The sequence below is a fragment of the Fukomys damarensis genome, unplaced genomic scaffold (assembly GCF_012274545.1).
Source record: "Fukomys damarensis isolate Sample0158 unplaced genomic scaffold, DMR_v1.0_HiC HiC_scaffold_19, whole genome shotgun sequence".
NCBI classification, from domain to species: domain Eukaryota; kingdom Metazoa; phylum Chordata; class Mammalia; order Rodentia; family Bathyergidae; genus Fukomys; species Fukomys damarensis.
In genome coordinates this window covers 28,921,347-28,936,018 of record NW_022900931.1, presented here as the reverse complement: position 1 = coordinate 28,936,018, position 14,672 = coordinate 28,921,347, and the positions used below count along the sequence as shown (strand labels likewise).

At 43.1% G+C, this 14,672-nt stretch overlaps 1 protein-coding gene across 1 annotated transcript; it reads left to right on the top strand.

Annotated features, from left to right (window-relative positions):
- Nucleotides 1-533: 533 nt before the first annotated feature.
- Nucleotides 534-8,999, top strand: Fkbp4 (FKBP prolyl isomerase 4). Its single transcript, XM_010611545.2, has 10 exons — nucleotides 534-656; nucleotides 1,678-1,822; nucleotides 2,240-2,382; nucleotides 3,114-3,234; nucleotides 3,525-3,681; nucleotides 4,657-4,747; nucleotides 4,846-4,929; nucleotides 5,138-5,323; nucleotides 5,804-6,043; nucleotides 8,233-8,999. The coding sequence occupies exons 1-10, from the start codon at nucleotides 549-551 to the stop codon at nucleotides 8,338-8,340; spliced, it is 1,383 nt and encodes a 460-aa protein (XP_010609847.2). The 5' UTR covers nucleotides 534-548; the 3' UTR covers nucleotides 8,341-8,999.
- Nucleotides 9,000-14,672: the final 5,673 nt, after the last annotated feature.

The following is a 14,672-nucleotide window of genomic DNA, read 5'->3' as shown; positions in this document are numbered from 1 at the left end:
CGGCCGTCCTGCGCGACGCCGCCCCAATCAGGCCGCACCGGGAAGTCCCGAGGCCGCCCACCTGGGACTTGAACTCTAGCTGGGACGTGAGCGGCTCCCGAGAACGTCTCTTGGCCCAGTGTCCTGTGTGCTTCTCGGCGCTCAGGCCTGACCGAGAGAAAGAAAGATCCCGCAGCACTCCGCCCGGATCCGGCGAGGTCACTGGCTCCGCCATACTGTGCCCCTCATCCGCTGGGAGTTGCCGCGGTGCATGCTGGGACCTGTAGTTCCCCCACCCACCCACGCCTCCACTCCGCCGCCTTCCAGAGTTAGGGCTTCAGGATGCTGGGCGGGAAGGAGCACTTTGCTTTGGAGCCCTCTTCTCTGTAACCGCCTGACTACAGCTAGCTGGAGGAGCTAGGAGAGGGATGCTGTTGGACCCGGGTCTGGACTACTGGTTGTAGTTCGAGGAGGTTTCTGCCAGGAGTTAGGATGGTGAAATCCTATCCCGCGTTGCAAGCGCTCCCGTCCATTGTTCCTCCCTGTGGTTTGCCACTACGCAGTCTCACATGAGTGTGGCTTGTACAAAGCCAGAGACCTCAGGCATACTTCACCTGGTTCAGGAATGCGTTTGGCTTTGCCTCAGGTGCTTGTGGCCCCAGCCCAGCTGCTCTCCTGTAAGCATGTGGTTTCCTCTTCTCTGTCCAGCTTGTTGTTTACTCCAAGGTTATGGTTCCAGGAAGGGTCATTTCTCCTTTGATTCTCCATCCCATCTCTTTTACTCTTTTAACTCCTGGGAGCATCTTGTCTATTATGTCTTGGAAGGTTTCCCTTAGATGGTAACCACATGCTCACCGGGGCTCCTATGGGGTTACTTTTAAATAAATGCTGAAGAATAGAAACAGCCTGTTCTTCCCAGAGAAGTACTTTGATCCTGAAATAAAGTATTCACCCTACCAGGCAGGAAAAGTCATGTCTTGAGCAGAACCCAGGGCCTGATGAAGAATCTCTGTGCTCATTTGTAACTGGGCTTTTCCTTTTCCCTGTTTTGTTCTGTTCTCTTTATTGTTCATAATCCTGTCATTCTTCTCATTCTCTAAGCTATGCCCTGATCTGGCATTTAGGAGGAATGAAGAAATGTATTCCCCTTTGCTGCTAATGACCGTAACTTTTTATTCAACTCTTCTTAACTTTTGTCTTAAAAACTCCAGGAGATAGGCATTATCATCACAGTCAAGGTCCAGAGACTATAATGTTTATCTAGGCTATAAAGAAAAAGTTGAACTCAGGTCTTTTGTCTGCGTTTTTCAAAATCTTGGTGCACTTCAAGAAAGACTAGGAGACAGGATGTAGCTACCTGGGAAGCTGAGGCATAAGAACTGTAAATCTGAGGCTAGCCGGGGTATTAATGAGACCCTGTTTTCAAGAACTTACAAGGGCTAAGGGTGTAGCACAGTGGTATAGTGCTTACCTAGCATGCATGTGGCCCTAGGTTCAGTCCCAGCACCATAAAAGGGTGAGGTGATTCCTAGCCATAAAAGTAATATCAGAGTCACCTGATGATTGGTCCCTTGAATCTGCTTATGCGAGGCATGGGAGAGTGGACAAGAACCATTAGGTTCCTCTAGGAAGCTTGCAGGCAGTTTGGAGCCCCGTTCTGCACTTGTGCCTGGGTACTCACTTTATCCTCCTTCCCAGGTCATCAAGAGAGAGGGTACAGGCACAGAGACACCCATGATTGGGGACCGAGTCTTTGTCCACTACACTGGCTGGCTATTAGATGGCACAAAGTTTGACTCCAGTCTGGACCGCATGGATAAATTCTCCTTTGACCTGGGAAAAGGTAGGCATGGGAAAAGGTAGGCTGGTGGGATAGGCTTGAGGTGGATGAAAATTATCACAAGCAGAAGTCATGTTTGCAGCACTAAGTTCGAAGAGGGATGTATCATAGTAATTACTCATTCTGTGACTTTCTACTACTGTTCTGTAACTCTGTTGATTTGTTTCTCCCTTTTCTCATCAACTCAGCATCTCACTGTTCAAGGACAGTCTGTCTTCTTGAATTCCTTTATTCTAGGTCAAGTGATCTTTTTAGAGTCCTGAGACCTGATAGCACTTGATGCAAGATTCTTGTCTTCTAGTCCCATTTCTAAAGGTTGTTTGGCTTCCTGATGGGTGCATTATGGTAACTCTTTGGGGACATAGTTTGGGGTCAGAATCTGACCCCTGCTAGGGAGATGCTATTTTTCTCTACCTGCAGGGGAGGTCATCAAGGCTTGGGATATTGCTGTGGCAACCATGAAGGTGGGGGAGCTGTGCCGCATCACCTGCAAACCAGAGTATGCTTATGGTTCAGCAGGCAGTCCTCCAAATATTCCCCCCAACGCTACACTTGTGTTTGAGGTGAGTGTCCAGTCATAAAGACCCAGGCATAGAGCCAGGCTTTATCTCAACCAGTAGCTGGCTGCCCTCCAGCCCTTCTTGCCTCTTGGAGACAATGTTGCCAAGGCTGAGGGCCTGGCTTAAGAAGAAGAGCTGGAGAAGGCAGCTGGCTCTGCTGCAGACAGAAAGCATCCAGCCAGTAATGGAGGCTTTGGGTTTAAAGGGAGGACTGTGAAGTCCTTCCAGATGGAAGCAGGGTCAGGGATTAAGGAATTCTGCTGAAAGAAGTCAGGAGAGAAAAAGCATGCTGTTTAAAGAATAAACAGGCTATTGGTTCCCTAGGGCTCAGGAAGAAGCAATGCCTTCCCATAGATCACAGATTCATGGCACTGATGCTTTTAGGTCTGGAAAATGGTAAGCCAGGCAGTGGGTATTGGAGAGCATTCAGGAAGACTGCTAAGGAATGCTAGGACATTTCTGATGCCTACCAGATTGGGCTTCCTGTATCCTTGTAAAATGGACCAGAGTAATACATAGATTGTTCTGAGGCTGGCTGAAGTCCACGTGACCTGGGTGCCACTGCAAAAGTGCCAGGGAAGCTCTCAAGAACTTGACAGAGGTGCCACTCTTGACTCCTAGTGCGACTGTCCCATGGACAGATCTATTCTAGCAGTTACTAGAGACTCTCCTGGATGAAAGAAATTACTGAGTTAGTGCAGGAAGGCATTGGTCACCTTATGATTGTACCACAGGTGGAGTTGTTTGAGTTTAAGGGAGAGGACCTGACGGAAGATGAAGATGGTGGAATCATCCGAAGAATACAGACTCGGGGTGAAGGCTATTCCAGGCCCAATGATGGCGCTATTGTGGAGGGTGAGACAGCAGGGTCTAGGGTGTGGAGAGAAGAGTCTTCGATTTGAATTCTGGTATTTATACTTAGGCCCTGGTTGGCTTTGGGCAAGTCACTTCCTTTTTTCTGATTCTCTTATTTTATCCATAAAATGAGGTGTTGGGCCATACTCTCTTAACATCCCTCCAGGTCTGAGAGCATGACAGGGATATTGTGGGATAAGAAGTGATGGGGAGATGCAGGTAGGCTGATAGTATCCTTTCTTAGAGTGCTGCCCTCACACCACTGGTATGTTGCCTCTCTTTCATGCCAGTCACACTGGAAGGGTACTACAAGGACCAGCTCTTTGACCAGCGGGAGCTCCGCTTTGAGGTTGGCGATGGGGAGAGTCAGGATCTTCCCTGTGGGCTAGAGAAGGCAATTCAGCGCATGGAGAAAGGAGAACATTCTATTGTATACCTCAAGCCTAGGTGAGCCATAAGCATTTTGCTAACCAGGTAAGCAGACCAAGGTCAGTGTCCACGGTGAGTTGCAAACTGGCCATTTGCATTTGCTCCCCTAGACTTTGTCTTATACCCACATCAAGATTTCTCCAATAATGGAGGCTTCAGGTTGGAAGAGAGGGCTATGAAGTTTTTCAGACTGAAACAGGTTCAGGAGTTGAGGCATTCTCACTGAAAGAAGGCGGGAGATGAAAAAGTATGCTGTTACAAGGAAAACACAGAATATTGGTTTCCTTGGGCTTGGAAGGAAATGCCTTCCCACAGCTTGAGGAAAGTCTTCAACTTAATGATTAATTCCTTCTATTAAGACGCACCTACTATATGCCAGACATGCTGCTGAAAATTGTAGGGGTTCAAAACTAACAGAACATTATTCCTGCCTTCTAGTGACTTATTCATTGAGATACCCCTTAAGTTAGTAACCATATCACCATGTGATTAAGAGTTGTGAGAGCCGGGAATTTAGCTCAGCAGTTCAGTGGCCTGCCTTGCAAGCACAAGACCCGAGTTCAATCCCCGGTACCAAAAAAAAAAAAAAAAAGTTATGAAAAGATGTAGAAGCTGGGCGTGGTGGCACACACCTGTAATCCCAGCACTTGGGAGGCTGAGGCAGGAGGATCACTGCAAGTTCGAGACCAGCCTGGGCTACATTAGTGAGTTCCGGTGCAGTCTGAATTACATAATGAGACCCTGTCTCAAAAAAAAAAAAAGGGATGTAGAAAATGTCACAACCCCCTAATTGTGTGAGGAGGTTTGGGTAGATTTTACCAAAGAGGAAACATTTTAAGAACCAATTCTTTTTTTTTTTTTTTCCAGCTTTAAAAAGAACCAATTCTTAAGAGATGGGAAGGTTCTTTCCTGGAAATGAACAGGAAGCTTTTTTAGCCTGGAGCAGGTTAAGGGCTGCCAGCATGACCTAAAGGTTTTTTTTTACCCCTGCAGCTATGGTTTTGGCAGTGTTGGCAAGGAGAAGTTCCAAATCCCACCAAATGCTGAGCTGAGATATGAAATACACCTAAAGAATTTTGAGAAGGTAGGTTTGTTGAAGGCTTTCTTTCACTGGATTCAGTTCTGTCCTACTGGTGATTATAGGGGCATTAATCTTTTTGTCTCACCCCTGGGGTATGGCAGGCTAAGGAGTCTTGGGAGATGAATTCCGAGGAGAAGCTGGAGCAGAGCACCATAGTGAAAGAGCAGGGCACTGTGTACTTCAAGGTGAGCCAACAGTCACACTCAGGATACCCCCAGTAAAGGCTGCTGTGGGCCCACGTTTTCCCTGCAGTTTTCACCTAGTATATCTGACTGAGCCCACTGATCTTAACAGGGAGAGCAGTAGACAAGGAGTCTTATGCCCATAGGTCACTCACTGTTTACTAATGCCACTGAGCCCGTGCTAGGCACCTAAAACTGCCTCCCATTCTAGGAAGGCAAGTACAAGCAGGCTTTACTGCAGTACAAGAAGATTGTTTCCTGGCTGGAGTACGAATCAAGTTTTTCTAATGAGGAAGCACAGAAAGCCCAGGCCCTTCGACTGGCCTCCCACCTGAACCTGGCCATGTGTCATCTGAAGCTGCAGGCCTTCTCAGCTGCCATTGAAAATTGTAACAAGGTGAGGTCCCAGTAGAGGGCACACAGGTAACGCTCACAAGCAGAGCTAGGTGAGCTGCCAGTGTCTGAGTCTTGCTCTTGGTTACCAGTGTGGAAATAGTGGGGTATATTGGTAGGAGATTGGAGATCATAGAGACCACAGAGTCACAAGATGCCATAGCAAGCTCTTTGAGTTTGTGGTGGGGGGCAGTTGGCACAGAAGTAGAAGCAAATACCAGGTAGAAAGAACTAGAGTTTTCCTGTCCTGGTTCTAGGCTGCTGCTTTTCTTAGAAATAGCAGAGGTCCTTTTATCCAAAATAATGGCACCTTCCCGTTCTTGGGCAAACTGAGTTCCTCCTAGACATGGATCTTTTGCATTTAATTCCCCAAGCCTCATTTTGGACTGATACTAGCCATTTCTGATCCTGCTGAGGGGTCCCTTTGGCACCCTGCCAAGGCCAAGTATGCTATAGGACCTGAAGTCTTGTTCTGCATTCTCAGGCCCTAGAACTGGACAACAATAATGAGAAGGGTCTCTTCCGCCGAGGAGAGGCCCATCTGGCCGTGAATGACTTTGACCTAGCACGGGCTGACTTCCAGAAGGTCCTGCAGCTCTACCCCAGCAACAAAGCTGCCAAGACCCAGCTGGCTGTGTGCCAGCAGAGGATCCGCAAGCAGCTTGCTCAGGAGAAGAAGCTCTATGCTAACATGTTTGAGAGACTGGCTGAAAAGGAGAATAAGGTAAGGATTTGATGGGGCAGGACTGAAATGGACAGAAAAGGTGTTTCTTGACCTACTCCAGCTGGTATGGACCAATTATGCCAATTCTGGAAACTAGTTACTATCTTGTCAAAAGCAGTAACGTGTGTGTTCCCTCAGTAAGGACTTTTGATGGAGCCATTGTACTTTTGAGAGTAGGGTTGGAACCTATCCACATACCCTAAAATCAGGAGTTGGCTGCTCTTTCTGTTTTCTTCTGTGCCTGGGTTTTTTTTGTTTTGTTTTGTTTTGTTTCTCTTGAGTGATGTATAATCCAGGCTGGCCTCAAACTCATGAACTTCCTGCCTCAGCCTGCTAAGTGCTGCGATTGCAGGTATGCACCACCCTGCCTGGCTTCATGCCTAGAGTCTTTAAAGGGCTTCAGCAAGGGGGAAAAAATGAGAACCAAGACCTGTCATGTAAAGGTACAAGATCCCAATAATGAATGTAATTGTACGTATACCTAAAATGTACCAATGAAATCAATAAAAGAAAAAAAAAATAAAGGGCTCCAAATGCTTGACAGGAAAATGTCTAGAAATTGAACTCAGGTCCTCAAGCATGCACTCCCATCACATTCTAGTGTGTGGGGGTAGGTAATACATTCATGTAAAGCTAGGAATACACACCTGTAATCCCAGCCTTCCAGGAGGCTGAGGCATGAGGATTGGAAGTTTGATCCCAGCCTGGGGAACTTACTTAGCAATATCCCATCTCGAAATTAAAAATGGAAAAAGTAGCTCATTTTGAAGGCCCTGAGTTCAGTCCCCTTACCACAAAAAGTGCTGGAAAGGGTATATGTAGTAAAAATAGTGTTCCTGTCTCTGAAGCACATGATCCTGTGCCAGTATTGTCATTCCATTCTAATGCTTTCATACACAAGATAGACAAGTTCATGTGACTTTTAGGGCAACATGTTTTAATTCCCATATTTTTCACATAACTGGAAGCTTGTTTTACATGAATATTTAAAAGCACTTTCACATTCTCTTATGTTTATGTAGTATTCCACTATATGGAAATAGCATATTGTGTATGGCCATACCACCCAGAACGCACCTGATCTCATCTGATCTCAGGAGCTAAAGCAGAGTTGGGCCTGGCTAGTACTTGGATGGGAATAGCATATCTTATTAACCAATTTATATTTCTTGGTGTTTCAGTATGCTAAACCAAAATAGTCCAACAGAAATAAAATGCAAACCACATATTATTGAGATTTCTAGTATTTACCATGTTTAAAAAGGTACAGAGAGATTGATAGGATTAATAACATTTCCGTTTTAAAAAGTCTAAAATATCTCAAATGTTACTGATTTTCTGTGGGTGTGTTTAGCAGTACTGGAGAATACATGTGTGTACCATCTCACTCAGCTGCAATATGTAATTTCTTAAAATTTGAAGTATGAGCTGGGCATGGTGGCACACACCTACAATCCCAGTACTCTGAGAATCTGGCAGGAGGATCTCAAGTTCGAGCCAACCGGCATGACTTAGCAAGACCATGACTCAAAAGGAAAAAAAAAAAGCATGTGGGTGGGGTGGAGATGTATAGACCTCAGTGCAAAGGCCCTGGGTTCAACCCCAAGTACTGCCAAAAAAAATAATTATGTTTGTGTGTGGTGTTTTTTTTTTTTTTGGTTTTTTGTTTTGTTTTGTTTTTCAGTTTTTGGTTTTTTTTTTGGTACCAGGGATCAAACTCAGGACATTGCTCTTGCAAGGCACGCAGTGGAACTACTGAGTTAAATCGTCTGCCCAGTATTTGTGTGTTTTTTAGAATAAATCTTTAAAATCCAATATATGTGTTACACTTAAAACAGATTTAAAGATGGCACATGCCTATAATTCCAGCACTCAGGAGGCTGAAATAGGATTACGAGTTTTGAAGCAGTCTGGGTTGCATAGTGAGTTTGAGGTCACTTGTGTTACAGTGAGACCTTGCATCAAAACATTGAATGGAACCAGTCATATGTAATAGATATTGCCATGATGGATGAGCATAGTTCTAAACAGTATTGTAAATGAATGACCTTATAAATTCACAATTCGATTATACCAGCTATGTCTTAAGGACAGTTCTAGAAGAATTGTAAAGTTTGTGCAGTTCTGTTAGAAATTGAATATGGTTTTCACTTGGGAATTCAGCACCTTCCTCTTCCTCATCCTTACAGGCCAAGGCAGAGGTAGCCACAGGAGACCATCACACTGACACAGAAATGAAGGATGAACAGAAGAACGGTGTTTCAGGGACCCAGCCTCAGGTGGAGACAGAAGCATAGCCTTCCCAGCCCTACTCCATGCAGCTGCCTGCTTCCCTACTGTACCCTGTTAGTTTTGTAAAAACTGAAGAATTTTGAGTGAAGTAGAATTTATTTTTCTATCTGGTTGGATGATGGCTTTGAGGGGGAAAGGTGGGGGTGTTGAGATGGATAATTTGAGGTGGTATCACCACCTCTTCCCCTGTTATCCATGAACATAGGTCCATCCTCACATATTGATGAGAATGTTTATTTATTTTGCTCCCTCTGTTAAGTCCATTTTTTAAGTGGTAGAAGGGAGCAGGTGGCAGGTGGCAGGGATGGAATTTGATGTGAGACTGGGGCATAGAGGGAAAGTCCAAGGCAGCCGTTATCTTCATCCTTCCCTTCTCTAGTACATTTGCAAACATGTGGCCTCCCTGCGGTGCTAGGGGCACGGGAAAAACCACTGCTCTGCCCATTTACCTTTCTGTTCCCTTCTACACCCCAGGTGGTGTGAGTGATATATCTTCTGGTGTCTTGGTGGCCACCCTTGTCCTCCCTTCCAGTATTTCCCCTCCTGTCAGATTTTTTTCTTGCCCAGGTTGTAACCCCACCCCCAGCCTCTTTGCATGTTGCTGAAGGTCCAGGCGCGCCTCAAGTCCCATGCTTGAGCAATAAAGTGGAAACGACAAAACCTATCTGGATGTCAGGCAACCCTTTGTGTTCAGCTTTGGAGGGTGGGTATGATGAGTATACTGGGTAGGAGCAGATTTATGGGTCACTTTCCTAGCCCCTGTCCAGTTTATGTAGGTGCAGCATGTGATATAATTGCAATCATGTGAGGGAGCAGCCCCCTTGCTTGGCCCATTGACCCCCACGCAGGCTGCAGTTGGGATTGTGCTGTAGACTCACTCTTACTACCTCTGATTTTCTTCTCTACACCTAAGAAAAGGTGTGAACATGTAGAAGGCTGGGGCCATGCACATTTATTCTGAGGTTAGATTCACACTTCTCCCTTACTCATTTGGTAGAGGCATGTTTGTGCTTTCTTGAATTTTTCTTTTTTTTTTTCTTTTTCCCTCTTCAGCTAGGGATTAAAACCAGAACAATGAGCTACATGCCCTTTTATTTTGAGACAAAGTTTTGCTGAATCACCAATCTTCCTGCCTCAGCCTAAGATCATTGGCATATGCCGCCACATGTGACTCTTTAGTTCCTTAATGAGGTGTAAAAACTGGTGTAGCTGACTGCTTTGTGTCAGATAACTCTTACATGACTTAAGTGAAGAGCACTGGCCACACCTCCCTTCCTTTTCAGCAGCACCAAGAAAAACACTTGTACTGCTTTTCTAATCATGCTTTGACCCGTGACTCCTACAGCAGAGCCACATGGGGGCCCTGGGAGGAGCCAGGGGGCCCAGGTTGGTCAGGCCAACCTTCTTCATACTTACATTGTGAAAGATAGATTTCTGTGTGGAAAATGTCTCACCGACAATGTAGCTGTTGCTGGAGCCAGGACTACAATTTTAGTGTTATAGATCTATGAGTCCTGCTTGCTTTATTGCTAGGTTTAAATTACAGTCCTGTGCGTGTCTTATGTTTAGAACCTTTGGGTGTTTCAAAATTGGGCTTTTGTCCCCATAACCAGTGATAGTAGCTGACCCTTTTTAGTCACTTATAATCCTAGCACTTAGGAAGAATGTTTTGTGGGTTAATCTGTCAATCATCCCTACAAGAGACATTACCCCCATTTTATAGGTTAGGAAATTCAAGCTGAGAAATTAAAATGGAAAGGTCTGCCTTCTTAGAAGGTGAGTTCTCTAAACTAGTCCAGACTACAGTGGGCAAAAACAGATGGATTGAAAGCACTCCTAAGACCCTGTCCAGCACGAAGGCTTCTTCTATAAGATTCTAAGAATTCAAAACTTTTGTAGAACACTGATGATAAATATCTTACTTTACACTAACATTAAAACTGTCTTATGAACATGATTTAAAAGTTATTTTATTAAGGCTAAAACTTCAATACAACCACATACTCAGCTCTGTCTGGGTCACTGTTTAACTTTGTTTCTAGATGGCTGTACCTTTCTCAGCAACATTTAAATCTTTTTAAGCAGAGAATGTGTTTGACTAAGGAAAACTAGTAGCATCCAGTGCTGTTAGCTGTACTCACATTTATAAAAGGTTTCCTTCTGAAAAAGAAAAAAATACAGGGTTTATCTTGTCTTACTGCTACTCAAATTCTATAAATTTTATCTCCCATGTATCTCCAACCTCTTCCCCAACATCATGCAATTCTGACCTGTTCTTCCAACAAAAAGGCTCCTATTCTACATCTTCCACCTATATATCACCCTGCATCTGAGTCCCATCGCTCCACCATTTCTTTTTTTGTTTTTGTTTGCTTGTTTGTTTGTTTTGAGACAGGTTCTATGTAGTTGAGACTGAACTGGAACTCACTATGTAGCCCAGGTTGGTCTCAAACTCATGGCGATCCTCCTGCCTCAGCCTCCCGAGTGCTGGGATACAGGGGTGCACCACCACACCTGGCCCTCCACCATTTCGATGCCTTCCATTCCATGTAGGCTGAAGACCAGAATCTTTAATGATGACTGGCAAGATCTGCAAGGCGTCATCAGTACACCTGATACCTTTTATACCAGTTACTCTACCCTACTAAATTGTGCATTATCCTATTTCAATTGGAAAATAAAAAATAATTAGGACTAGTAAAAACTTTTGTGGTGGGGGGTATACTGGAGATCAAACTTGGGACCTTGCGCTTGTGAGGCAGGCGGTGAACCACTGAGCTAAATCAGCTAAAAACTAATTTTTTAAGGAAAATCATGACTGGAAAATAGGCAACAGTGGAAACTCCTGTTTTGTTTCTTCTATCTTGATGGATTTTTCCTCCAAATGCAGAACACCTCAAAATTTCATAATGCTTCATTAAAACAGCGATGAGCTGAGGGCAGTGCTAAGTAAAGCCAACACAATTTGATAGGATTTATGGCTACACTTTATCAGCTGTTTGACATATGAATGCACCAAATATCTCACAACTGTGAAGTCGTACCAATTTGAGTGCCAGGGACTTAGCTCAGTGGCACTACGCCTTCCTGGCAAGAAAAAGTCATACCAGTTTGAGAGAGAAAGTAGAATGAAATGTCCCCAAATCATTGTGGGGGACAATCAAGGAAAGGCAATGCCTTCATAAATCTGGGATCCAGTTCTAGGAGAGGACCACCCCATACCCTATCACCCACTTCTAAGATGAGCGTTTTTTTTAGGATCTTCAGGCTCCTACAAATTAAAAGTATCAAACATAAACTGGTTACTGGCCCCCTCTAGGTGGAGCAACTATGTCAAAGTGAATGATTCATTCGCGTTTAGTCCATGTATTAGGCAATTACTATCAAAAATCCTTTTTCACCTTTGGCATTTTAAGTCCACTTCTTCATATGGGTTTAAATGATAGTGGGCACTACTCATCCTGCAAGAGTGTCTTTTTATTTTTTGCTTTTTTTTTTAATTAGAACATTTTACAGTGTATATTATTATATTCATAGAGAGTACATGTACATAATACATCATAGATCTTTTTACTTTCCCTTCTGCCTATACCCCCTATTTCCATCTCTTGGGCCCTCCTATTTGCAAAAACAATCTATCTCCTTGTTTCCTATTTTATTTTGCTCTTTAAATTATACTTTGGGTTTCTTTTTTTGGTTTTTTTGAGACGAGTCTCACTATGTAGCTGAGACTGACCTGGAACTCACTATGTAACCCAGGCTGATCTTGAACTCACTGATCCTCCTGCCTCAGCCTCCAGAGTGCTGGGATTACAGGTGTGAGCCACCACGCCCGGCTTTTGGGTTTCTTATATAAGAAAAATCATGTGAAATTTAAGCTTGTATGTTCACTTAAATATTTCATAGTGCTTCCATCTCCTACAAATGACTCATTTTTATCTGTTACAGCTGAGTACTACTCCCATTTATATAAATACCCATTTTTTTTAACAAGGGATCAAACTCAGGACCTTGCACTTGTGAGGTAGACAGCGGAACCACTGAGCTAAATCCCCAGCCCAATACCCATTTTCTTTATCCATTCATCTACTGAACATAGAGGTTGCTTCAAAGATTTGGCTATTATGAGATGTGCTGATATAAAAGTGGTTATGTGTGGAGCACTGCAATAGGATATTTTAACTCTTCCAAGAACAAACCTAGAAGGGCTAGGTATTTAGCTTAGTGGTTCTGCCACCTTCCTCACAAGCGCAAGGACCAGAGTTCAATCGCCAATACCAAAACAAAAAGCATACCTACAAGAGGATTGGCTGAACCTAACAGAATTTCTTGTTTTTTCAGGAATTTTACTTCATACTGACTTCCACAGTGGCTGTACTACTTTACATTACCACCAACAATGTAGAAGGGTACCTTTTTCCCCAGAGCCTTGCCACCATTTGTTACTATTTGATTTTAAAATGATAGTCATTCTTTCTGGAGTAAGATGGAATCTCAGTGTTTGCATTTCTCTCACGGCCAAAGATAGGGATAATTTTCTCTATTGCTCATTTATACTTATTCTCAGAGGTTTCCATGTCAGTTGCTCACTATATTGATTGGGTCTTTTATTGGGGGGTCCTGATTTCTTTTTTTTAGTTCTTCATATATTCTCCTCTACCCATATATTCTCTATTCATATATTCATATTCATCTTCTGTCCAAGGAGTAGCTGAAAGAAATTTTTGACATTCTGTAGCTTGTCTGTTCTCTCTATTGGTTTCCTTTGCTGTCCAGAAGCTTTTTAGTTTGATGTAGTCTTATTTGTTGAGTTTTGTTATTTCTCGTGCAGTTGGTATTCTGACCCAGAAGTTCTTGCCTATGCCATTGTCTTCAAGAATTTCACCTAAATATATTGCAGAAGATTTTTTTTTTCTTGACATTTAGATCTTTGATGTTTTTAGTTTAGTACATGGTGATAGAAATGGGTCTAGGGGCCAGGGGTTGGCTTAGTGGTTCCACCGCCTGCCTCACAAGCACAAGGCCCTGAGTTTGATCCCTGGTACCAAAAAGAAAAAAGAAATGGGTCAAGATTCAGTCTTCTACATGTGTACAGCCAGTTTTCCCAGTACCATTGATTAAACAATTGATCTTTCCTTAGATGGCTGAATGTGCTTGGGGTTGTTTATGCATTCTCTTTTCTGTTTCATTGGTCCACAAGTCTGTTTTTGAGCTGGTACTATGCTGTTTCTATCACTCTAGCTTTGTGATATAACTTGAAATCCAGGATTGTGATGCCTCCAGCATTGCTCTTATTGCCCAGAATTTCTTCTGCTGTTCTGGTTCTCTTCTGGTTCCATATGAACTTTAGGGTTGTTTTTCTAGTTTTGTGAAGAAAGCTGTTGGTATTTTGACTGAGATTGCATTAAATCTAACAATTTCAGAGGTATGGCTATTTTGACAATGTTGGTTCTGCTTATCCAAGAACAGGGAATATCTTTCCATTTTCTAATGTTCTCTTTGATTTATTTTTTCAGAGTACTGTAGTTTTCATTGTAAAATGCTTTCACTTTAGTTAGGTTAATTCTTAAGTATGTAATATTTCTTGAAGCTATTGTAATGGTATTATTTTCCTAATTTCCTTCTTAGTAAGTTCATTATTGGTGTACAGGAACACTATTTTTTGTGTCAATAATGTATTCTGCTGCATAGCTAAACTTGGCTTATTCTTGGTGTCTTTCAGTGGAATTTTCTTGGATCTTCTATGTAAAGGATCATGTTACCTGAGAATATAGTTTAACTTCTTGCTTTCCTCTACATATTCTTCTTTTAAAATTCCCTTGCCTGATAATTCTGGCTAAAATATCAAATACTATGTTAAACAGGAACAATAATAGTGGACATCCTTCTCTTGTTCATAATTTTAGAAGAAAAGCTCTCTATTTCCCCCCATTTAATATGATACTGGCAGTAGGTTTGTCATGAGTAGCTTTCATCAGATTGAAATAAGGTACTTCTATACCTATCTTCAGGGTTTTTATCATAAATAAATGTCAGATTTTGTCAAAGGCTTTTTCTGCATCTATTGAGATGATCATGTGTTTTCCTTATTCTGTTTATGTAATATATTACATTTATTGATTCAGGTATGTTGAACCGCCTTTGCAGCCTTGAGAGAACACATACTTGGTGTTACATCTTGTGTCTAGATGTCCCCCCAAAGCCTTATGCTGTCATAGGGTTTTTTCAGTGGTGGCTGAATCTAGAGTGTGTGATTGATTCATGGTGCAATGCCAGGGTGGGTGATTACTAAATCATTCTACTGATTGGTTTGCCACCACCCTAATCCCAGTTTCCT

Coding starts and splice junctions, on each gene's coding strand:
- Fkbp4 (XM_010611545.2), top strand. CDS start 549: ATGAGTGTGGCTTGTACAAAGCCAGAGACCTCAGGCATACTTCACCTG. Junction 1,823..2,239: donor CTCCTTTGACCTGGGAAAAG/GTAGGCATGGGA, acceptor CTCTACCTGCAG/GGGAGGTCATCAAGGCTTGG. Junction 4,930..5,137: donor AGGGCACTGTGTACTTCAAG/GTGAGCCAACAG, acceptor CTCCCATTCTAG/GAAGGCAAGTACAAGCAGGC.